The 24784-nt window shown below is 40.1% G+C and overlaps 2 protein-coding genes and 1 long non-coding RNA gene across 3 annotated transcripts; 1 reads left to right on the plus strand and 2 right to left on the minus strand.

Annotated features, from left to right (window-relative positions):
- LOC121720410 lies at positions 1-20292 on the plus strand. Its single transcript, XR_006034539.1, has 3 exons — positions 1-13; positions 2717-2719; positions 19896-20292. It is a non-coding gene; the product is annotated as an uncharacterized LOC121720410 (long non-coding RNA).
- LOC121720384 (cathepsin K-like) lies at positions 10832-13581 on the minus strand. The gene is made up of 8 exons (XM_042106439.1): positions 13473-13581; positions 13194-13330; positions 12768-12890; positions 12533-12679; positions 12089-12304; positions 11789-11951; positions 11354-11447; positions 10832-11064 (listed from the first exon to the last, which is right to left on the minus strand). Exons 1-8 carry the CDS (start codon positions 13546-13548, stop codon positions 10968-10970), a joined length of 1053 nt encoding a protein of 350 aa, XP_041962373.1. The 5' UTR covers positions 13549-13581; the 3' UTR covers positions 10832-10967.
- On the minus strand, positions 19341-24784 carry LOC121720390 (cathepsin K-like). Its single transcript, XM_042106449.1, has 8 exons — positions 24626-24784; positions 24096-24216; positions 23240-23362; positions 22894-23049; positions 21404-21622; positions 20943-21108; positions 20299-20407; positions 19341-19837 (listed from the first exon to the last, which is right to left on the minus strand). Exons 1-8 carry the CDS (start codon positions 24634-24636, stop codon positions 19738-19740), a joined length of 1005 nt encoding a protein of 334 aa, XP_041962383.1. The 5' UTR covers positions 24637-24784; the 3' UTR covers positions 19341-19737.

The raw sequence follows: 24784 nt of genomic DNA on the forward strand, positions 1-24784 counted from the left end.
GTTCAATGAGTGTGTATAAGATAACCTATACATCTGTACAACTAATATTGGATAATACAACATGAAGATTCAATTTCTATGGATTCTTGGGAATATTTCAGTACCCAATATGTTGCATGTACTTATGGTGCTGCAGTCTACACTACATCTACACTGCAGCAAGAAGTCAGGGTAGCACCAAAAGCGGAGGAGGGGGAGGGGGGCATTTTGGATCAAATTTAATTGAGACATAATAAAATTAATCTGAAAATGTAAAGCACTATACAGATTGTACATGAAAGTTGTCATTTTTGGATTCCCAAGAGTCAAAGCTTTGAAATGGTGTATAACATTATTATGCTACATAGCAATATGGTGCATACAATTGATTTAGAATGTTGAGGGGGGGGGGGGGGGGGTAACCGTCCCGCCGGCGGGATATGAGGATTAAACTGTTAAAGAGGGAAATGGAGAGAGGCTTTTGGGTCTGTACAAAGTGGCATTGCTTCTTTACAAGGCGTGGCCACCATCAATATGCCTACAGCACTTCTCAGCACTTCTCACTTCTCACACATTACAGGTCAATTTCACTCTATCAATCCGGGTTGCACATGGTGTAATGGAACCGGTTTTGGAAAAAGGTACCACTTGATTTGCACCTTGAGCACCTAAACAATTTTCTGAAGTCATCTTTTAAATCTAAAGAGCCAAATTTGACAGAGGTAGCTGCTTCGCCAAAACCAGCCGACATAAAGACAGCTTCTTCCCCCAGGCAGTCACTCTGTTAAATGCCCAGAAATAGCCCCTACCCTTACTGAACAAATCTAACACTGCTCATCTACCTCATGTTGTTATTAATACATTATCATTACACTGAACTGCCTTGCACTATATTTATATTTAAATCTTAAATCTCAGCTTCTGATATTGTACTATTGCTACCCTCTCTCAATTGTATATTGTATCTTGCCTGTACCTGTTGAGGTGTCCACGGCCATGGCCACCTTGACAGGGACAATTTTCACTGCCCTATCCCACCCATAATGTTCTATTTATCGCAAATGTAGAGAGGTTCTGATGCAGTGGCCAGACTCTCTGTTCTCCTCCCTACTGACAGCAGCCAACCGGGTCAACACGTGGTGATTGACACGGACACATACTCACACACACACACACACACACTTTCTGAATTCCGCATGGTCATAGACACAAAGCCAGGGGCAATTAAGGTCACACTCTTGTGGGCATTATGTATTTTTACAGTCTATGGAGCCAGAGCTGTTGTGTATTTGTGTGTAAAGTGTATTTTTATAATATTTATCTGTTTTTATAGTGATGTTTTATGGGGATTACCGGTAGATGGGATTAGCGTTTATGTGTGTTTGTGTGTATGTGTGTCTGACAGTATATTACTATCATAATGTAATATGATATCTAATAATGGTTATACCACTATACTATATGTAACTAAGGTTAGGGTTTCTGGGATCGAGGAATTTCAACTGGGCTATATTTATGAAATAAAATGTTTGATGTTGATTAAAGGTTTGATGTACAATGTCTCAACCCTTTATTGGCATCAAGATATTTTTCATCCTGTTCAATGTTTCCCATTACTGACCAGCAGGTGGTGTTGTGTGCTTTGTTTTTATAGGTAATTGCTGCAGCATGGTGGAATGTTGTTTTTTTTGTTTTTCCCTTTTTCTATTATTTTTTTTTCTAATTTGGTTTAAAAAACATGCCGCTAATGTCATACATTTCCACATTACCCTGAGGGATGCACTGCACTGTACACGCACTGTGTGACTGAAAAGACACAGGCTATAATGGACTCTTTAGCCCTATAAAGTGATTTTATAAAGGACATGTTTGTAAATAATCACATATATGTAGAACTTTCAGTAATATTGTCTCAACTATGCATGCAGGGGTGCTCTGAAATAAGTGTCTGCAGATTTTGCGCAGACCACAACCTTTTGTGGAGGGGACACACATTTAGAAATTTAAATTAGTAGTACAATAATTCAGGTCCATTATCAGACAGGTCAACATAGGCCTAAGATTAATGACCTGTAACCATTAGGCTGGTGAACGCATTGTAAGAACACTGCATCGTCCCTACCATGATGCTTGAAGAAGATCAGGTTATGCAGGGCCTTGACCCACTTACGTTCTTGCATATACATTAGAGATCCTGAATTTGGGTTATTTTGAATATTGTGGGTGAGGGTTAGGCCTACCTGTCTAGACATATGAGTATGAATCCAGTATAATTTTTAGCTACTATTTCTATTAGCTCCTGTTAATTTGCCTTTACCACTATAAAGCAGAGAGAAAAGTATACAGTTGTAAGATGTTTGCATTATAGTAGTGTGTCCACAATTTAGTGAGACAACTCTGTACATGAGCCAAATAGCCCAGCCAACCATCGTCCCAACTAAAGAGAACATTATGATACTACAGTAACTAGCTATGCACAGAGCCCAAAAGCACGGATGTTTTCCCAATATTTTTTGAATTAGCAAGTCAAAAAAGTCAAAAGAAAATCTACTAGGCCTACTATAAAACCCTTTAGCAATATATCATATATTAAGGTAATGTTTCAGATTCTTGCGAGTTTTGGCGGGGCGCCACTCTTGGAAGTTGCATGGCTGGTTTTCTCATTGTGACATGCGATGCTCTTTTTAGACTGATTTTAGCTGCTACTTCCTAACACCATCACCTTCATGAAAAAAAGTATGTATGTGTCATGAATGCCACTTGTTTGTATTGTATACACATCCAAATATACTGTAGTAGCAAATGGTTTTAGCTGTGCTACATACAACAGTGTTTAGGTTTTGTATTCTTCCAAAAGCAATGTTATTTTAGATGATAACAATATCATGATGTTGTTGATGTTTTGTGATTGTAGAATTTGATTAAAACAGAATGGTTTGAATGTACAAATATTTATTCAAACAAAATGTATAAGAGAATCTTACTAAGAAAATAGCTTTGGTTTTGCTGACAAGTGACTAAGGTAAAACCCTGGGCAATAAATAAACTAATAAACTAAACTAAACTAAAATGAATTGTCATAGTACAGTACTGTACTGTACTGTTCAGACCTCATGTCTTGCAGCCGATATTTCTGAGACATGAAATTAAATTAAATAGACACATCTGAAAATTAATGTTCCATCCAGTTGTACAGAAGCCACGTCTACTAGTAGCAGTTTCCTTTTTTCACAATTGTACACACACACAGTAGCCCATGTGTTTAAGAGTTGTGAAAATGTATGTTCATCCATTATTCAGTATATTTGTTGTCAGATTAATTTAAGGTTAGTTTGTTCTATAGTTTGTAAGTTTGTTTCTATACCGGATGAATGATTCAAGGCCTACCCTAACATAGTAGTGTGTAACCAGGTGTCAGGTTTATTATGGCAGATATGCTGAAGACAGAAAGGACAAACAGTTAAATAAAATATTTGTATTGTAAGAATAATTTGTATGCCATAGTATAAGCTAAATGCACATGCTCCTAGAAAGAGGGGTCATTTAGAGAAAACAGCATGAACTATTATTTGTTCATCGTCATTTTTTTAATACTTTACCAGAGCTTTGTGTGACAACGCAAAGTTCAGTGTTATTGGAGATCAGCATAGCACAGGGTGACATTGGGTGTTACAAGTTACACAAACACTGTAAGGTTACATGTTTTGACAAAGTGAGAACTTGTCTTGCATCAGTTGTGCAATTTTGGTCAGTTGTGTGTGTCAGCTCTTGCAATCTTTAGCATGCAAGTCTATCTGCTATATAGGTATAGCCAATCATAGTGTGCCCTTTGCTGCTCTCTTTTGACCTTTGTGGCCTTGTCTGCACTAGAATAATATAAATGTTACTTTCAGATAAGGTTGAGGCTGTGGATGATTTACGTAATTGTAACTTTCACAAAAACCTTTGTATGGTGTTCTTCACAAGGCAATATGAAATAATCTTTGCCTTTCTCCCTGTCATAGAAGATGCTTACCTCCCAAAGTAGTATGGTAAATTGGCTGCAAAAACTAAAGCATTTTATAAACACACAAACTTGCACACACCTATTCAAAAATCATCAAGTGGTTCCAGAGGTTTTGACCATCAACCTGTAATTTACAAGCACTGTGTCTTTGATGTTGAGATAGATACAACTACATGCACCGCATAGCGGTACAAAATATAAATCCTCTCCACAAAAATTGCGCTTGTCAATTTGTCTCTGTCTCCTACTCCATCTCCTACTCTTGCAACTTTTGTGTATGCTTGTATGTGCGTGCCTGTGTGTGTGCGTACGTTTGTGCCTGTGTGTGCATTCGGGTGTGTGTGTGCCTGTGTGTGTGTTTGTGTCTGTGTGTGTGTGTGTCTGTGCATGTGGATGTGTGTGCATGCGTGTGCATGTGTGTGTGTCTGTGCATCTGGGTGTGTGTTTGTGCATATGTGTATGTGTATATCAATTTGTCTCCATCTCCTAAAGAGCCTGACCGATATGGGATTTTTAAGGCTGATACCGATGTTGGTGTGCGGAGTTGTATTGAGAACAATAGAATATAATGTAGTTAAATGTTGAAAACGGAATGTTCGGCAATAACGTTGGCGCTAGTGTACGCACTGTAGCCCTTAAAGCTCTTCTGTCTTAATGGCCTTCTACGTATATTTCCATACACGAGGGAAAGTCATGGAGAGAAGTTGAAATACACTTCTCTGTACTCTCTATACTAACATGTAAGCGTTTTGGTGTTTTGACAAAAAGTGTTTCATGAAAACTGAGTCAAAGGCTGAGAATTAGCCTAGTGTATGGTTTTGCAGATTTGGAATGGGGTTGTGGTGTTTCAAAGACATGTTTAAAAAATGGCATGATGAGTTGAAAGAAAACTGCACATTGTGTACTTCACAATGTGGACAGAAAAAAGTCCTCAAATGTACATGTCTGATCTTATGTGTCCTGTTTGGTCAGTATATTCTTGTATTCTTTCTTGTACTCTAAATAATCCTACTTGAACAATATTTCTAAAAAAAATCAAGCCTACACTATATCCCAGGAAAATATGTTTTTTCAAATGTGGTTTGCTTACTGTATGATGGATGTGTTTGTGAAAAGACAACAAAATAGAGTTTTGATTAATAATTGTGTTTTGGTGTTTCATCTCGCAAAACATCTGACGGATTCTGCTACTTGGGTATGGTGTTGTGTTAACTGTGTGTAGTATTTTGAAGAAAAAAAACTGTCTCTATTTTCAAAATTGTGCCTATATGCAATTGAAAAGCTGAAATGTATGCTCATACATTGCTACAGCAAAATTGTGCCTATTTGCAATTGAAAAGCTGAAATGTGTGCTCATACATTGCTACAGCAATTGACAGTCAGCGCCACTTCATGCGATGGCTCTCATGAGATACGCATCTCTGGTTTGCTAATGTATGAAGCAATCTCACACCTTTACAAATACACACACACACACACATACACACAAAATCTTGCATCAGTTCGGTAGGCTGCATGTTTTCCATTACTGAAAAATGTCCATTATATGTAATGAAATAGACCTATATTTCTTTGGTTGTGGGGGCTGGCGACATAGCACATTTAGTAATAAGTCTATCAAAATGTTGATTTACAGACAAAAGTATTCAGTCTGCATGACGGCTTTGTTGTTGGTGTTCATTGTGGTGCCCATGTTACTGTAACAGGTTAAGTCAAGTCAAGTCAAGTCAAGTTTATTTATATAGCGCATTTCATACACAGAGGTCATTCAATGTGCCAAAACCAAACAATAATAACAAATAAAAGCATAGAAGGGCAAAGAATAGTTAAAAGGTAAAGATCATAATAAAAAGAAAACATAAAACACAAGGTAAAATCCTTTAAAAATAAAGAATAATTAGTAAGAAAAAAAAAGGCAAAAGTAGTAAAAAAGTAATAAAAGAAGGTAGAATAATTATCAAGGCAGATTCAGAATTTGTAAATCGGCGCAGTTAGCAGAAAGCATCTGAGAACAGTTTGGTAATAAGTCTAGATTTAAAACTGGCTACAGTTGGGGCCTTTTTGATGTCATCCGAAAGTTGGTTCCAGAGCTGAGCCGCATAGCAGCTAAAAGCTGCTTCACCATGTTTAGTTCTAACAGTAGGTTTTACTAACAGGTTTTTCACCTGGGACCTGAGAGAACGAGAAGCTGTGTACTGCTGAAGCATGTCTGACAGGTATTTAAGTTTAAGTCCCAATAGTGCTTTAAAGTCAATTCTGTGACTTACTAGAAGCCAGTGCAAGGACTTAAGAATTGGAGTAATGTTTTTGTTAGAATCCTAGCTGCTGCATTTTGTATCACCTGAAGCTGTTTAATAGTCTTTCTAGGAAGGCCTGTGAACAGTCCATTGCATTAATCAACCCTGCTGGAGATAAATGCATGAATGAGTTTGTTTTGACATCAGCCCTCTGAGTTTGGCAATATTTTTGAGGTGGTAAAAAGCTGATTTAGTTATCGCTTTCATGTGGCTGTTGAAATTTAGATCACTGTCAATTAATACACCAAGATTTTTAACAGTATCCTTTGCCTTCAACCCTTTTGTGTCAAGGAGAGTGCCAACCCTAAGTCTTTCCTCCTTTTTACCAAATATAATTACTTAATTTTGAGACATCCAGGTGTTGATTTGTTCTACACTGACACATAGATTCAAGAGGACCATGAGGACCATAGTCGTTTGGTGACAGAGCTAATTTGTGTGTCATCTGCATAGCTATGATATGAAATCTGATTGTTTTGGATGATTTGTCCAAGTGGGGGCATATAGAGGTTGAATAATAGTGGCCCCAAAAGGTTAAAGTTGTGTTGATATGGACAAGGCCTATGCTGTGTCCTACATTGTCTAATTCACCCAATTTAAATATTTTATCTTCTCATGACAAGGATAGTCCAACTGTACTTTTTTTCTATTATGCTGGCAACAAAACAAACGTTCTTTGTTTAGTCTTCAGTTTTTCTAAATGCGTTTCTTTCAATACCACCATGGCGACAAAAAGAAAGAAGTATGATTTGACATTTAAGTTGACAGTTGTCAAGCTTGCCGACTGTCCGAGGAAGACGGCAAAAGGGCCAGACTCCGAGGTGGAGGGAGGAAGAAGGCCTCTTGTAAAATGCTCAGGGCCCAGGCAAAAGAAATGAATGCAACAGTGAGTGACGGCAGTGATGGCTGGCTGGACAAATTCCTAAAGCGCAACAAATCAGAAGACGCACAATTGTGGCCCAGAAAGATGCCAGGCACTTCACTGAGAAACTAGTGAATTTTGTCACATTTACGACATGGATTATTAAGGCAAATAAAATACAGCTGAAAAACATTATAGCCTGAAACAGTGGTGTGGTTTGATATGGGCTCAACTACGATGGATGCGAGAGGTGTGTGCAGTTTTCCACTGGAAACCACAGGCCAAGAGCCACTTAAGTAAGGGATAATGTATAGAACGCCGGTCATTATGTAAGGCAGGGGTATTCAATTAATCTTCAGCGAGGTCCAGTTATGGAAAATTTCCTCAAGCAAAGGTCCGGAGCATCATAATGTTTAGGCTATGTATATGTATGTATGTATAATATATATATACAGGGGCGGAGCCAGAGGGGTGGCTCCGTGTGGCACAGGCCACCCTTGAGATTCGATTGGCCACCCCAGGTGCCACCCCAAATCCTAGTCTAAGATTGGCCATTAACATGGTGTAAGGCGGGACCTTTCTTGATGCACTTGCAGCAGTGTGAAGTGTCAAGACGTCAGAAATGTAAGTGGCAAACACGCTTGCCTTTATTGGCCTGCGGCACAATTGAACTGCGGAACGAAAGGTTTCCCCGATCAGGAAATACTCCTTAATACGCAACTTTGTGTAGGCTTAACAGAGGTAGCCTAAATATCGTGCCTATGACGATGACAGCTTTAAAAAAAACAAAACATTTATTTTACTTGTCTTGCTGGATTGAAGGCAGAATGTGGGCTGTTGCGCAAATAGATGAATGAGGGTCGGGAGATTCCGTTAACAAAACCTAAAGTTTTGCTGACATTTTCTCCATTATTATCGTAAAATATGTCTCCATGCAGGGCAGGGCTGGTTCTAACCAAGGCTAGGCTACTATATTTGGGTGGGCTGGTAGAAATTTTGGGTGGGCAAAATAGCAAAGCTGTCAAATTGGATCAAAACTAACATAAACACAAAACAAACACAAAACAATCAGTACTACCTAGCTTGAGTTGCTGCAGCCAACAGCCAGGGATAGGCAGTATGTCTGATACATGTATGTAAAATACAAAATAGTATGTTGTCATTTTTATTTTATTTAGTTGGAAAAAAATGGCATCATATTTTGTATCAAAATACTTTATAGGTTTGTAGTTTAAAAATAGTGCCAAATGCTTTTGGTAAAACCAATAACCTACTTTTGGTGATGTGATTATAAAAGTGCAAAACAATGAATGCAGCACTGGTGCTGACTTGTAATTTGCCCAGAGTTGTTGTGATCAGAATATTGAGATTCAGGCAGATAAGTTTCTTGAGAACTTTAGTTATCCAATTCAAACACATGGAAGTCATCCAATTCAAACACATGGAACCGGTTATGTGGTTGCCCTGCAAGAAGTTGCACCATGTGCAACGTGCACAATGTTTGCTCACATACAGTACACAATAGACTCCTTCATACCAACCTCAAGTTTCTTGAGAACTTTAAAGTTCTCAAGAAACTGATGATTAATCATCTAATCGGAAGACATGGAACCGGTTATGGTTGCCCTGCAACAAGTTACCCCGCGTGAAAATGTTATTAATAATTTGCCCAGACTTGTTGTGATCATAATATTGAGATTCAGGAAGATGAAATTGCTCACATACACAATACACTCCTTCATACCAACTTCAAGTTTCTTGAGAAAATAAACAAATAGACAAAAAAGCAGGTCAAATTATTGTAACACCTACAAAAATAGATGGCCATAGAGTGGGGGAAATGTCTTGGATGAGTATATTTTGTATATCTTCATTTACAGTAATATAATAAAATTGTTTATATTTTAATGTCCCCATGATGGAATTTGTTTTAGAACAGCATAGCCCAGTGACAGACAACTTAGATAATTAACTTTAATATGTTTGTATTACATTTTATTCAAATACAAAGACATTTTATGTGAGAGTAAGGTATTTGTGTTTTTTTGTCCTTCAATTTATGAGTATGGTGTTTGCATCTGGTTTCCCTAATGTATTTGTGCTAATTTCACATCTTGAGCCTGTTTCTGTTTATCTGGATGTTTTGCCTCATGCCACCCTTGAATTAATCAGTGCCTCACTAGTGCCACCCTTGTTAAAAATGTCTAGAATCGCCACTGGCTAGGTTTAGCTGTGACAATATCCTGGGTAATCCTAACAGTTAATTTTATTTTACACAGTAAAATCCGAATTTGAAAGCCTTGTCATCAGTTGCCAGTTTGTATGGCTAGTTTGCCTACTTTCTTCTTCTTCATAGCTGATCTACAAACCACAAAAAGGGGCAAACATGTACATGCTGAAGGGCAAAGGGAATATCAAAATGTTTTACTTTGGCTTTTTATGGGGTATGTATTGGCAGGCAGCCCTGGTAACTTACCGTTGTCGTTGACACACCTGCTCGCTTGACTGCCAGTTCAAAGTAGCCTGTGCATTGGCACTCTCCATGCAGATAACCCTTCCCCCTCCCCCTCGGTTTTTCAGCCAATCAAATGACGTTTTTTGTACTGTCGTGCTGGCTGTCGGAATGATCAGCAGCACAAGTGAGTTCGCTAAAATATTGATAGGGACAATTTTGTCATCTTAAAATTTCGATTAGGACTAGTCCTTAGCGTCCCACCCTAAATATACGCCCATGCTATTGATATTGTATGGCGGAGAGCAAGGAGGATGAGGGGTTAACCAATGGACTTGTGATGATGATAGCGATAAGTAGGCCTAGAGTCATTTTTAGGGTTGCCAACCGTTCCGTAAAATACGAAATCGTCCCGTAATTGAAAGGAAAAAGATGTGTTCCGTATTGAACTGATACGGAACGCATATTGTTCCTATTGAGAATCAACTTGTGCAAATCTATGACAGATCATCGGCCAGTCAGAATTGAGCTGAACCTATTATAATGGTGGAAACCTTTCTCTGTTTGTACATTAAAAATGTGTGTATCTTATGTCTTATTATTGTGTGATTTGGGTTTTACAGTACTTTTACAGAACTTTGTTCCTAATTCATTATTATTATATTTATACATATAATAATAATAAATACATTTATACATATTATTATTATTATTATACATTCTGATCATGTCTGGTGGAATGACTCCATAGGTCTTGTCTGGCCTGTGAAGGGTCAGTGTTTCCCCTTCTGAGCCCCTTTCCCTTTGAATGTTTGAAAAATCAGCTGTGTTCGAGAGGTACAGTGCCTATAAAAAATATTCATCCCCCTTGGATAATTCCCCTTTTACTGCTTTTATAAATGGAATCTTGATCAATATAACTTGGCCTTTTTTTTACACTAATTTACAAAAATACCCTCTTTAAAGTGAAAGCAGATTTCTACAAAGTAATGTTAATTAATTAAAAATATGTAATGCAAAATAAGCGATTCCATACATATTCACCGCCTCTTAAAGTGACTGACTTAAACCAACAGCGGTCCGGTCAACTGGTGAAATTTGTAAAAGGGAAAATATCCAAGGCGGCTTGGATTGTTTTGAGAAATGCACCAAACGTTTGTTGTGCAAACGTTAACGATGATTTAAGAAATACACCATAGTGACTGAGAAAAAAACAACTACATATGAGACCAATGTGCAAGTGGCGCAAAGCATTTATTTATCTTCAGGCAGAGCAAATCAATGTGGGAATACACACAGCACATGTTTATTTAAATTTCAATGTTTTCAACTGGCAAGAAAATCACTGAGACTCCTTTGCAAAATGCATCTTCACACAACTGGAAAGCTGGCCATGTTGGCAATGCCACACATGTTGTTTCCCCTCTGGATGTTGATGTACCCCTTGTTTCCCCAACTTTTGCCCCAGCTGCCAAGGCACAGACAAGATGAACATGTAAATAGAAAAAAATACTTGAGGATAAATTACCACCCACTGTGAGGTGACACAACAACAACAACAACAACAAAACAGTTATATGCAAAAGCATCTATCCATGCAGACGACATGACCATACATTCAAAACTGACGTTGTACAGAGCTTATAACATTTCAACTGCAAGCGCAGCATGCCCTACATACTAGTCAGCAACAAGTCAAACTATTTAGTGATAATCAATGTAAGCTGCTCAGAGCTGCTGTAAGAGCCAAAACCCACCTGTTTTTCACAATCCAGGCACGCCGGTTGTAACCCACTGCAAGGATGGCATGGTTTAGTCTTCTAGGGTCACACGCCGGGTCAGAGTATACACCTGAAGACAATGTTAGGAGATGCACAGAATTCAGAAGCATTTTGCAGCTTAAATTGAGAGAGGAAAGAAGCTCAAGGGTCAATGCAGTCTGACCAAAGCACAGGGGGCCTGCCTAATGTATGTATAGTGCAAGGTTAAGAGTGGACGCTACACTATTTTTATAGCGTTATCATTAAAATATTAATTAATATCTATGCTAGTATGGAGAGAATTTCTACAGAAAAAAAATTCTGTGCTACACTATTCAATTGCATGTCTCCACCATCCCCCCATAAATTAGAGAGAGAGAGAGAGAGAGAGAGAGAGAGAGAAAGAAAGAAAACACTTCAGTGTCGGCTTACCTCGTTTGTAGAAATGAAACGTCTGCTGACCTGCATCCACCGCCACAGCGACGGGGCCAACCTGAGCCACGGCTGCAGCCAAATCCGTCTCACTTCCACGAATTTCCTTAAAGCCTGAGCATTCGAAAGCCTTCATGCTATTACTGTAAGCACATCTCTCATCCTGGGGGATATTGATGTATTGACATACAATTGATAAGTCTCAACACATATCATAATTTAATTATGTTTTGATAAGTTTTGCAACCATTTTTGACCATTTTCATTACATTAGATACAAAAGAACGATGAGAAGCCTACCCTGCCTGTGTAGGGATATGCATTCTCAGAGGCTATGCCATTCCTGCGGGCGTAGTCGAATGCGTAGACCATCCAGCCGCCATTGCAGCCTGTGTCCTGGCCCACGCAGTCCACCAGGTTCTGGGGACTCAGATCCACCAGGTCCTTCCCTTTCTTCTTCAGCTGGCCCTCCAGAGCTCCAGCAGCACTAAAGGCCCAGCAGGAGCCACAGGAGCCCTGGGGACACAAAGGGGAAACAATAACAAAGAAGCTCTGAATGATGCAGTTTCTAATATGAAGTATAAAGCTTCTGTCAGTCTTGCTCCTTTGTTGACTGTGGTGTGTAACTCTTCTTCACATGGTCTGGACAGGATGCAGTCAATTAACCACTATAACTATTTATTTATTTGTAACCAAGCTTATAGAGTGCAAAATAATAAGGCTACATATTGCAATGCCTCCTACCTGTTGCCTGACAGGTGTCACACGACCATTTTTACGGTGGTCAATGGAGGTGGGCACAGGTCCAGACTCAGCAACAAAGGTGTTATTGCTCTCTGCTTGCATGTCAGGTCTGAAGCCCATCATCTTCTCCACAACCTCTTCTCTCGTCTAAAGAGTTGATGCAGTGGAGAGTTAGAAATGGACACTGGATGCACATTTTGGACTTGCTGTTGATTGATGTACCTAAATCTCTCACCATGTCCCCCAGGTGGTTCATGCCCAGCTCGTAGGAGTGGATCCCCAGCTCATACTGCTGGTTGTGCGCCTCAATCAGCTGCATGTTCTTCTCCCAGATGGACCTGCGGATGGCCTCCTCACCCTGCAGCACACACAGACAAACGCAGACAGACAGACAGCCTGAGATAGTGACAGTGAAGGATATTGGTGTCCATCAAGATCCACCTTTTGCCAGCTGCTAGACTGGGAAAATGGCAAAATGTTCTCTGTAGCCCAAAGTGGATTCTGCTGACACCACTGTTCATGCAGAAGTTTGACAATATAAGCGTGTTTTGTTATTCTACCTTTTCCATAAAATGTATGATAAACATCAAATGTATTATTTTGAATAATACACAGAATATAAACATCTCAAATCCAAAATAGACACAGATTTCAAACGTACCAAAATGAAGTACTCCCTCTGGTGGGTGGATTTCCAGTCCTCCCATGCTGTATCCAGAGCTGGGTTGTGTGTGGCGTGGACCAAAACGGATCCAACCACCAACAGCACACTTCCACAAAGGATCATTCTGGGCGACACTGAAGCAATATGTAAGTAAAAGCAGTTAAAATGTAGTTTGGCTTGTGTTGCTGTAAAATATAGAATTACAGGTTAACATTATACTCTAGATACTTAGTTATGGTTTGGTCTATGATTCATCTGTTTTTGTGGTTGACGTACCTTTTAGGTTCTGATGAGTGATGACAGTGGAGGGACTCTTCAGACACTCCTGTCTCATCATCAGATCACGGAACATCACTTTATAAAGCCTTGAAAGGGGAACTTCATCAAAGCATTGCTGGGTTTATTTCTGTGTAGCAACAGTCTGATGCCAGGAATGATTATGCATAAACATCATTTGGGATGTGGTTTGTGTTTCTTAACTCCAGAAAATGTGTTGAAAGCGTCAAACTATCAACTGTGATCATGTGGTAACGAGGCCATGCAAAAACAGTTTTTCTCAGGTGAATTATTAGTCTTTCTCAAAAGCAAGTATTTATACCACATTCAGTGCAATCAAAACGACATGTCCTTACGCCTTTGTTTATGAACAAGAGAGTCAAACTACTTTGTCATGTTGTCAATATGACAGTTTACTCTGTAAGTATTTTCTAATGAACAATGTGCAAGGCAGCACTGTTATCTATGTGGCATTGCTATTTCAAAACTACAAAGATAAGAAAGATTATTGGGTGTGGAGGGGGTCGATTGCAAGAGAGTGGATATGTTTCAGAGTTTTTACTCTTATGAAAGGCTTGGAGGAGGAACGCGCACCCAAGTCGAGGTGCAGCCAGGGGGTTTATCAAATAAAAAAAAATACACTCTGATCTCTTTTTGTATATTTATTTAACCAAATATTGTTCATTATGATTTGAGAAATTCACCGAAGCGATTGCGAAAAACAGTGATAGGTGTCAAGTCAATGACAGTTACATCTTGGGAGGAATGAATACAATTCCGCTCAGTCCTGGTCATCCTCTCCCACTTGACAATTACAATTTGTCTCCATCTTCTACTCCACCCCCTACCCTTGCAACTTTTGCGTATGCTTGTATATGCGTGCCTCTGTGTGTGTGTGTGTGTGTGTGCGTGTGTGTGTGTGCTTCTGTGTGCTTGCGCGCGCACACACGTATGTGTGTGTGTCTAATTGTGTGGATGTGTGTGTGTGTGTGCATTTGATGTGTGTATGTCAATTTGTCTCCATCTCCTATAGAGCCTGACCAATATGGTATTTTGAAGGCTGATAACCTACTGATTTCAATATTTGAGTTAGGCTATTCAAAAACTGATAACCGCTATATCGACCGATAGTCATTTTTAATAAAAATTTGAACATGTAAAAATGTTCTACCATGACAAGGTTGTAATGAAGGTGGGGCGTTATGTATTTGAACTGGCCTAACTATCTAGATGCCTAACGAGAGGCTCTTCATATACAGTAATTTGTTTAAGAAATAAAAGATTGAATAAAATAGAAAGAATACGAATAAAATAGGTGTTGGTTCTGTGATAACCCTTGCCATAAACTACATTGTGAGCAGTTTGCAGTGCCTGTTCAAAGATGCTATTCCTGTTGAAAACCCATAACCTGTAGGTAGGCATGCTTTAAAAATAGGATGATATGAAAAAGCATCATTCCAACTAAGCATTCAATAAGAAACATTGGATATTATATTAATTAATTATTCATTATTATTATTAATTATATTAATTATAATAAATTAACCTTTAATAAATGTGCAGTGAGCAGAATTTTGCATGTGACCTTTTTCACAGATCAAAATGATAAGCCGTCTAACAGCAATTTTGAGTTAAGGCTATATGTTTATTGTTAAGCCTATAACTTTATGATAGAGAAGACAAACCATTCTGTGGAATGATGCATCATCATGAAGTCTGCAACGGTGTAACTTCAAAACAGTCTCTGGTAGGCAGCATAAGTGACATCTCGCTCTGTCTGCCAATCGTTGTCTGTAGCTGTGGCATTCTGAAACGTCCTTAAATTCGGGACCATCAGCATATCGCTCGTTTTAATTTGGGACCTTGTAGTCGGAATTGTCGTTTGTTTATTCAAAGTCTCAAGCCCAAAATAGCCTGAGCTATTCCAATTGTCAGTTTATTGCATTATTTATTCGTCGTTTCGACACTGCATAGGCCTACCCGTGTTTGTTGGTGTGTTGTTGAAAAATCCGCGGAATCATTTTATGCAAGCAAACTGCATACAGGGAGCCTCAATTGTTGATATTAATGATAATCATTCAAACATCTTGCATTTTGACCAGTGGCGCAAAAAGTGGGTATGCGTTATATGCGGCGCATAGGGGCGCAGCACCATGGGGGCGCCAAAGTGATGGTAATAATAATAATAATAATACTATATTTGGTATATTCTATATAGCTACTGTTGTACGTTTCTAAATCATTTCTGCATTTCCTCAATGTTAAATAACATTTTAGAACACTAACAGGCTAGAGTAGGCACCCTATCTCATAAGATTCTATCATAGAATTTTGACATAAAAGAGGGAGTGGGGGCGCCGTGAGCGCTGAGTGAGCAGGTACGAGTAGTGAGTTTTCGTCTATGGAAAAAGATGGATAAAGCAAAAAAGATGTTGGGGGCTAAAAATAGAAAAAGAAAGGGAAAAATGAGATGGCATGTCAAGGGATGCGACAGTAGTTAAATAAGTGGATGGTGAAAAGCAACAGGTAGGATTTAAAGTGTGTCGTCTGTGCTTGGAGGCACACGTTTCATGTTCATGTTATTCATGTTACCAGACTAACTAGCGTTTGCTAAGCATATGCCGATTGAAACATAGCCTATTCCATTCAGATAGCTAGGTGGTTGCCATGCTCATACTGCACTTTTAATGGCAAACTGCAAACAGAAATGTCTCACTAGCAACAACTCATTACATGTTTCCATTTCCTAACAATGAAGACTCCTTGTAATAACTTAATATTGTGCTGTCAATGTGGCGCAAACAAAGGCTAGAGTTGGATCAGCCTTATCCTTTGTGAGCAACAGCTGGCAAAAGGATGTTATCATAGTTTAGAGACTCTTACAGTGACAATGCGACATTTTACAATAGGCCTACTTCAAGTTCAAATCGGCAGAATTTCTTAAAAAAATAATAATATGTAATACATTATTGGCCTTTTGTTTTACTTTAGTTGTTTGTGTTTTTTTTTGTTGTTGTTGCATACCCCTCAAAAAATGGGTAGCTGCACCCCTGATTTTGACTGTGATGATTGATTCAGTGCTGCCAAAACTCCACTACACCCTCAGTCTCTGATCCCACCCTGGTCTTGCGCTGTGATGTGTAAGAGGGGAGAGCGGAGAAAGCCAATGTGTGCTGCTTTTACTGATGTATTTAACGATACATGCATTAGGCCTACTAATCCAAACACCGTCTAGTGAGTGTTTGGGAATGAAAGCTCAGTTGCTCACATTTATTTCGTGTAGACTTTTTTTGTGGTCTTAGTATGGTCAGAACACAATGGGATGACGAAAGAGACAATTACAGTGCTGTTATCAATTTACTCGTTATAACCGTGTTTATGTTTCACAACTACACCAACAAACTAGCCTCCATCACTCAACTTATGCAGACGTTAACAATATTTTACCTATGGATATAACATCAAGCTGGTGAAAGATTAGTAGGCTAGCCTACCTGCAGTAAAAACCAATCATGTCTGATAAACATTCTCAGGTTTATTTCGGCTTCAAGAAGAAATAGGAATCACATTTCACCTGAAAATCATCCTACTATGAATACACAGACCACAATGCTGTGAAACCGTAAGCTATCCATTGTGGTTTTTGGAAGTGAAGTGGAGTAATGAATGTGTCCTAGTACAGCAGCCATAATACGGCTCTGTCTTGCTGCACCATCTGGTGGACAAACTATGTAACACCAATCCTGGATGTGAGTGTGTGTTCAACAACCCTTCGCTCAACACCACCATTTACAGGCCGATGAGTGTACAGTCACTAAATGTATACATACATTAATTTATTTTGGGTAAGGCTATTTGCACCCCTGGTACAATTAGCAGTGTATGCTATTCGTACCCTGGTGCAATTAGAAGTGAATTCTATTCGTACCCCCCATCTGGTACAAATATCAGTGTATGCTATTTGCACCCCTGTGCATTTACTCTGCCATATTGATCACACAATGTAAAAAAAAAAAAAATGTTTTTGTTGTTACGTCACAGGGTGTGAATAGCTTAGCTGTGTAATAGACACTCTGAATAAGGTATGCATCAATGTATAGTTAGAAGTGGATGCTATTGTACCCTGGTGTATATAGTAATGTATGCTATTTACAGCCTGATGCATGAACTAGCTAATTGTTGCAATCAAAACTTCAGTTTGAGAACAGATTTCTTGTTCAAATTGCGCGCCTTTTCTCCGGAGACGTTGGTACACATACGCACTCACTCTGCCAAAAAACATCATGCAGGTATTGAACCCCAGTGTCCCACGAACTAAATATTGTTTGTGACCACTGCACTATCTACATCCACATCTAGATGGGTGTTTGCAGGTAAACTTATAGCTTATAGGCCTGAGCGTCATATTCACACGATTTCTGTTAACTAACAAACTGACGGTTGTATGTATTCACTGAACGAAGATTATGAAAATAAAACACAACTTTTTAATCTAAAACTTAATTTGAACATATATTAGCAGAATTCTTTACTTTCTGCTGACGAAAAAACGAATGTCCGCCATGTTTTTTGTGCACGTGAGCAACGTCTTTTGTTGTTATGTCACAGGGTGTGAATAGCTCAGCTGTGTGGCCAAAGCTATTTGTACCAGGGGTGTAAATAGACACTCCGATTTATTTTATACCCCCCCATGGATGAAATTCTACAAAATGTGGCATACCCCCAGAGGATGTCAGGTTAATCATACACATGAAAATTGGTGCAGTTCTGAACATCTCAACTGAAGATAGGGGCGACTAAAGCAGAATAATATTGCATTTTCATTTTTTACCAGGGGGGGGGGGGGGGGGGGGGGTGATTATGGGCTAAGTTGATGTGGGCCCTTGAGACCAACATACCATGAAATATTTCTTCATCCTCGGTGCCACGGTTCAGGTAGTTATTTAGGAAAAAATGCATTTTTGGGGTTTCAGTGTGGGCAGAGAGTGGCCCCCAGGGACCAAACAATTGTTTTCCGTAAAAGTCTAGTGGGGCTACATTCTCACCAAATTTCATGTGCCATGGTGTTTCGGTGTCCCGGGTATCGTTGACCCAAAATTCAGGAAGGTGACGGGGAAAAAAAGAAACAAACTTTGACAATCCCTACGACCACTTCGCTAGAACCGCTAGTGGCGGTCATAATGAAGGCTGCACTCCTCATTGAAAACAGGGTTTCGCATTTTGTTGTCCTTTGTGTAATGATTGATCGAAAGCATACAGTAATTTGACTACAAGTTGTGTCGTTTGAAGGCAGAATTAGCTTTTGCTGCATGTTCCAAATGTTTAAAGTGTCTTTTGCAAGCAAAATGTGTCATTTTGGCCAGAGTGCTTCTGTACGTTTTGAAAATGTGATGTCAGAGTTGACTCTGCAATCGAGAAAAACTGTAAAGCGATCAAGCAAAACTGTAGCACTGGCACCGAGGTGCAAACAGACATTCAGCATCCTGTGGGTTGCAGCCTTTGGACACATTTTGGTTTATTCTGCCAGTTAAATCATCATGGGTGTGATGGGTGTGACAGGGGTTACAGACTCTTCTAAATCTATCACTAGATAGAACTGGTACATTTATAGTATGACCTAATTTGTGTGGCCTCAACACAACTGATGAATTTGGTTTTGAACTTTGTTTGGTTTGGATTGAGACTGCCATCTAGTTTTCAGAATTGTTTACTTTTTGTTCAGATATAATGCCTTATTTTTTCAATGACAACTTGTTCTAACCTTTTATTCAGTTGCTTTGTTTGTTAACTCAATAAATCATACGTTTCTACTTATCAGGGAGAAAGTATGATTGTATCAATGTGTTAACCAGACTTTTGAGAAGAATATGTAAAATACTCAACATTTATTTCATCAGTTAAAAACATTTTTTTTTGTTTGTGTGTTTACAAATAAGCCTCACCAGGAGGAATACTTTGTTCCTGAGGTACAAAGAATTGCATTATGTGCTTCCAAAGACATTCTGTCAAATTGTGTGGCTTACATATATATATTGCACAACAACATTCTTGGACTGCTCGTATGGCAACATCCTCAACTGTTCATAACATGAAAACATAGCAACACTGTACAGCACATCACACACTAACTCAAACAAGCAAGGACAGGGTCGGGTCAAGGCCAGCTGGAGGCACGTGAATCAGACTCAGTGCCTTGTAGTTGATATTTGAAGTAGTTCCCTCAGTTGTCATTCTCATCCCAGGCCTCCTCCTGATGATCTGGTGATCACATGATGGGGTAGCTGGCGAGGTTGGCGATTCCACAGGCGTTGTTACGGTTACGCGCCATCAGGATGTAGCCCTTGTTTCCCCAATCCTCACCCCAGCTGCCAGCCAAAAAGAGAAAGAATCGTGAAGGGTGCGAAACACATTGGCAGCAGTGAGGAGAGTGTTAAATGAACTTAACCCAGCGCACAGGCCTCCTACTACTACTCAAGGGAGAAGTGTTACGTATCTCCGTAAGAGAGAATAAAAAAGAGCACACAAACCTACAAACAGTTACTACTGACCGGCACTTTAACCCAAATGTAACCTGCGTTGTGTTGAACCTGTGTAGTTCAGCCCTGCACACGCCCGGACTCAAACCCGCTTGAACTTGAGTGGGCTGACAATCGAGCTAAACGCCCAGGCTGCTAGCTTTCATGCCAGCACTGCTCTTAAGGGGTCAGTGAGTGAGGTTTACTAACATTCCACACGCAGAGCTATGCTATCTGGAATCTGCTACACAAAGCAACTTGTAAGTGCCGTGTAAGTGTAAGTAAATAGTTGATTATGGGCATGCACTCACCTGTTCTTCACAATCCAGAATTTCTTGCCCTTGGTGGTGACTCCATAACCCACAGCCAATACTGCATGATTGATATCATCTTTGTTGCAGTTGCGATCATAGTACACACCTAGGAGGTGAAACATCATTCATGGAATATTACTTACCAAAGCACTGCCATAACATTCATATTTATTCATTTAGGGATTACATTGTCCCTGGAGCAACTTGTGGTTAAGTGCCTTGCTCAAGGGCACAACGGTGAAAGCCTGGAATTGAACCCACAACCTTTCAGGCAACTGCATGCAAGCACAGCTTCTTGAACACTACAAACATCCAAAACAAACTAAAATCTTAGTCTCATCAGTTTCATAAAGATATACTGTATCCCTCATAACAACTAAGAGGATTTAACCTTTATAGACACTGTTCCAGTGTGAAACAGATACAGTTACAAACAACTGGCTTTATACACGGCTGAATGTTCTTTTCTTCTGTGCAAAGAGCCTTGGCCTACTGCCATATGGATTACCCTTGGCCAAAAGCTATGCTCTGCCACTATAGTCAACACATTCCCGGCAGCAGACTACCAAGTCAGGAATAACGCAGTACTAGAAGTATGACTATTAATGTTGTTCTTCACGGTCATAATATCCATTACTTACCTCTCTTGTAGAAGGCAAAGGTGGACAGAGTGGCATCGATGCCAATGGACACGGGTCCCACCTTGGCCACTGCCACGGTCAGGGCACGCTCGTCCCCTTCTTTGATCTCTTTGAACCCACGGCAGTCGGCTCCCCTCCCTGACTCACTGTAAGCACAACTCTGGTCCTGGGGAGAAAATAAAAAGAGGAAGTTGAAAATGCAGAAAATGTCTCTGAGACCAAATCGTTATATGAAATGTGACTGTCACTTTGACTTTCAAGTACACAAAAAATTGTTCACCACTTATCTATCAGAATCCATGTAGCAATTCTAACATGAGATTCCGTTCCACAACACGTTCTGAAATTCTATGTTGAATTCAATGAATCCAGATATTCTTTAGAACGTTCATTTTCCAACATTCCCGTACACCTTTAAGTTAACAGAAATGAGAGTCCAATGTTTATTCTGAGGAGCGCACCTGTCCTACGTAAGGGTAGGCCTGCTCTGAGTCGATGCCACCGTTGTTCTTGACGTAGTCGAAGGCTTTGGTCATGTAGCCTCCGCCGCAGCCGCTGTTCTCCGTGACGCAGTCCACCAGGTTCTGGGGGCTGAGGTCCAGCAGTTGGCCTCTGGTCTTCATCAGCTGACCCTCCAGAGCACCGCACGAGCTGAAGGCCCAGCACGAGCCACAGGAGCCCTAAAACAACACCCGTCGTTAAAGTTAAAGATAAAGCAGACTGATATTTAGACAGGCACTTTTATCCAAATCGCCACAGACTCACAACAGTGGGAATGGAACCCGGGATGACTGATTATCAGTCAGTGACATTCATCACGCCCAGCTTAGCACATCTGTGAGGGCACACTCTCACATGGGGGGGGGGGGCTATGTGATGAGATCAGGTACCACTAGTTTGTAATTCTTATGAAGGTCAACTCACATGTCCGGCTACATACATATAGCATATAATAATGTAGGTCTAGGCTATGTGATAAGTAGGCTGGCAAGCCAGACCCACATTAAAATGTAGGGTCTGGTCACTCACCATTCGCAGTGCTCAGTCTGAGGGGCAGGATAATCAGTTGTCTTTCAAATTCCCTCTGCACGCAATAGGACAGCGGCAGCACTATGAGTCCCATGCGTTTCCCACCAACGGAGCTAGTTGGCTAGTTCCATGGCTAGTTCAAACGTTTGCCAACTTAATAAAAGCTTAACTCGTGTCACACTGTTCGCCAGCAGCAACATCCATCTTTTTTGTTTTCAAGTAGCAGGGAATTCAAGCCAAACCGTTGCAACTCTGCCATCAATCATTATGTTAAGCCCACCTAACGACTCTATACACGTTTTCATTGGCCTGATTAAGTTTAGATTTCTGGAGCTCACAAGCCAACGGAGAGTTGCTAGACTAGCCCTGGCAGCAAATGTAATTTGCTGCCGCTAGGGGCGCGTCTAGATTTCTAGGCTATGTGATAAGAGATTTATTAACAGAATTTCAGATGAGTGGATTTCAAAAATGACAGAATCCTTATGGCAAAGGGAGTGTACAGCCTTTTAAAAGTGTTGAAGTAGTTTACCAATATTCATCCTAAACCTGCATACACAACTTTGGTGAGTATGGTGCAGTTCCCTTAAATTCCACAAGAGGGAGCTTGTTACTCTAGTCAGTTGGCTGGTTACTGTAAACACATGATAAGCAGTTTCATTTCCTCATTCCTATATGGGCCTGCCTATTCCTGGAGAAGGATGTTGACAACTAACACTTGATTTGGCTAATAGTATTATACGATCTGACAATCAAGGTTGGATTGACATCACAAACAGACTTCTTTATAATTATAGACATTGTACTTTCTTATTTGTGTAGGGATAGGTCACACATTACTGCTCTAAATTGTGAGTTTTTTTCTGACTAAGTAACAAAAACTTAAGTAGTTACATGATTCCCAGGACTTTGTGTGGTCTCCTACCTGATTTTTGACTGGAGTGACGTAGCCCAGTTTGCGGTAGTCCACAGATTTGGGAAGCCTCTGGAGATCTCTGGGTTCAGCAGTGAAGGTGTTGTTAGGATCCCTGTACAGGGGCACCTGAAGCCCCATCATTCTCTCCGAAATCTCTTCTGTGGTCTAGAAAGAATATTGTAGCCTTAAGTCGAGTGTCCCTGACATAGACCACAAAACTCAAATATCTTATTTTGTGAGAAAAAAAAAAGAAGAAAATGTATGGGAACAGCGGCCCTTTCATGAAACAGGAAGTCAACATGTGTTGAGAAGAAAAGGTGTGACATTTTATTGATGCTGCTTGATCATCTCTCACCATGTCCCCCAGGTGGTTCATGCCCAGCTCGTAGGAGTGGATCCCCAGCTCATACTCCTGGTTGTGCGCCTCAATCAGCTGCATGTTCTTCTCCCAGATGGTCCTGCGGATGGCTTCCTCACCCTGCAGCACAGACAATCACAGACAACATGAGAGCACGGACATGTTTTTAATACCCACACAGTCTGACAGTTGTATTCATTGAACCTGGAAGAAGATCTATGAGCTTTTTAAATACATACAATGAACATTTAATTGTTTAGAAAGAAAAGTCAGGAATGTCAAGAAACCCATGTAAATGGGAATTGTGATGTACTATGGCATCTTGGAGCAATTTACAAGAGTGTGTGGACAAACTAATTGATAGCCAGGCTGTTTGCATTGGCACAAGGATGCCAACAGTCACACTTTACATTCCACTGTCAAACATGTTTGACCACACAGCTGAAGACTGAGGGATAGTATATTACTTCAATTTGTATTGGATAAGCATATATACTTTTTTGATCCCGTGAGGGAAATTTGGTCTCTGCATTTAACCCAATCGATGAATTAGTGAAACACAAACAGCACACAGTAAACACACAGTGAGGTGAAGCACACACTAATCCCGGCGCAGTGAGCTGCCTGCTACAACAGCGGCGCTCGGGGAGCAGTGAGGGGTTAGGTGCCTTGCTCAAGGGCACTTCAGCCGCAGCCCACTGGTCGGGGCTCGAACCGGCAACCCTCCGGTTACAAGTCCAGAGTGCTAACCAGTGGGCCACGGCTGGATAAAAGATGTTCTATCAAGGACCTATATATATATGATGATAGGACAACATAGAGTTGTTCCGCTCAAGTGAGACACTGAACCTACCAAGCCATTGTATTCCTTATTATGTGTGGCTCTCCAGCTTTCCCATTCCCTGTCCAGTGAGAGATTGTTTGGCTGGGCCAAGACAGTCCCCAGCAGAATCAGACCGACACACAGATGCATTCTAAAAAGGAAAGCCAGAACGTTATTCAAATCTGTGATGTAGGCCTACTTTAAATTACTGGGAGCTTTTTGTTTTTTTTTCTGACAATCAGTAATACAGAAGTTCGCATTGGCCTACTTTGGTTATCTGAAAACTAATGGCGATTACAAAATAACGAAACTAATGGCGATTCAATTTGAACGGCAGGCAAGTCGCTCAATTATAGGCCGATCAACCGACAATCCCTGTTATAACTTAAATCATTCTTCATAAATGTATCGTATAACTTTACCCAAAGGTTCACTTTAGGGTGTATGTATGCATAAACCAAAACAAAATTCTTGGTACTAGGCTACTCACTCTTTATGGTACCTACAACTGTACAACTGTAACGAAACTAGGTAAGGTTGCTTGAATGGGTTTTGCTTACCTTAGTTCCATCGTTGGCGAGGTGCAATTGTTCTTTAGCGATTCAGTCGTCTATAACTAGGTCAGTAGGTAGACGCTTTATATCCCAAAGTTTAGAGGAAGTTGGTTTGCAGGGGAACTTCGGACAAAGCGGAATTACATCTGGAATAGCTCAGGCGCA

The sequence above is a fragment of the Alosa sapidissima genome, chromosome 10 (genome assembly GCF_018492685.1).
Source record: "Alosa sapidissima isolate fAloSap1 chromosome 10, fAloSap1.pri, whole genome shotgun sequence".
Classification (NCBI taxonomy): Eukaryota; Metazoa; Chordata; class Actinopteri; order Clupeiformes; family Clupeidae; genus Alosa; species Alosa sapidissima.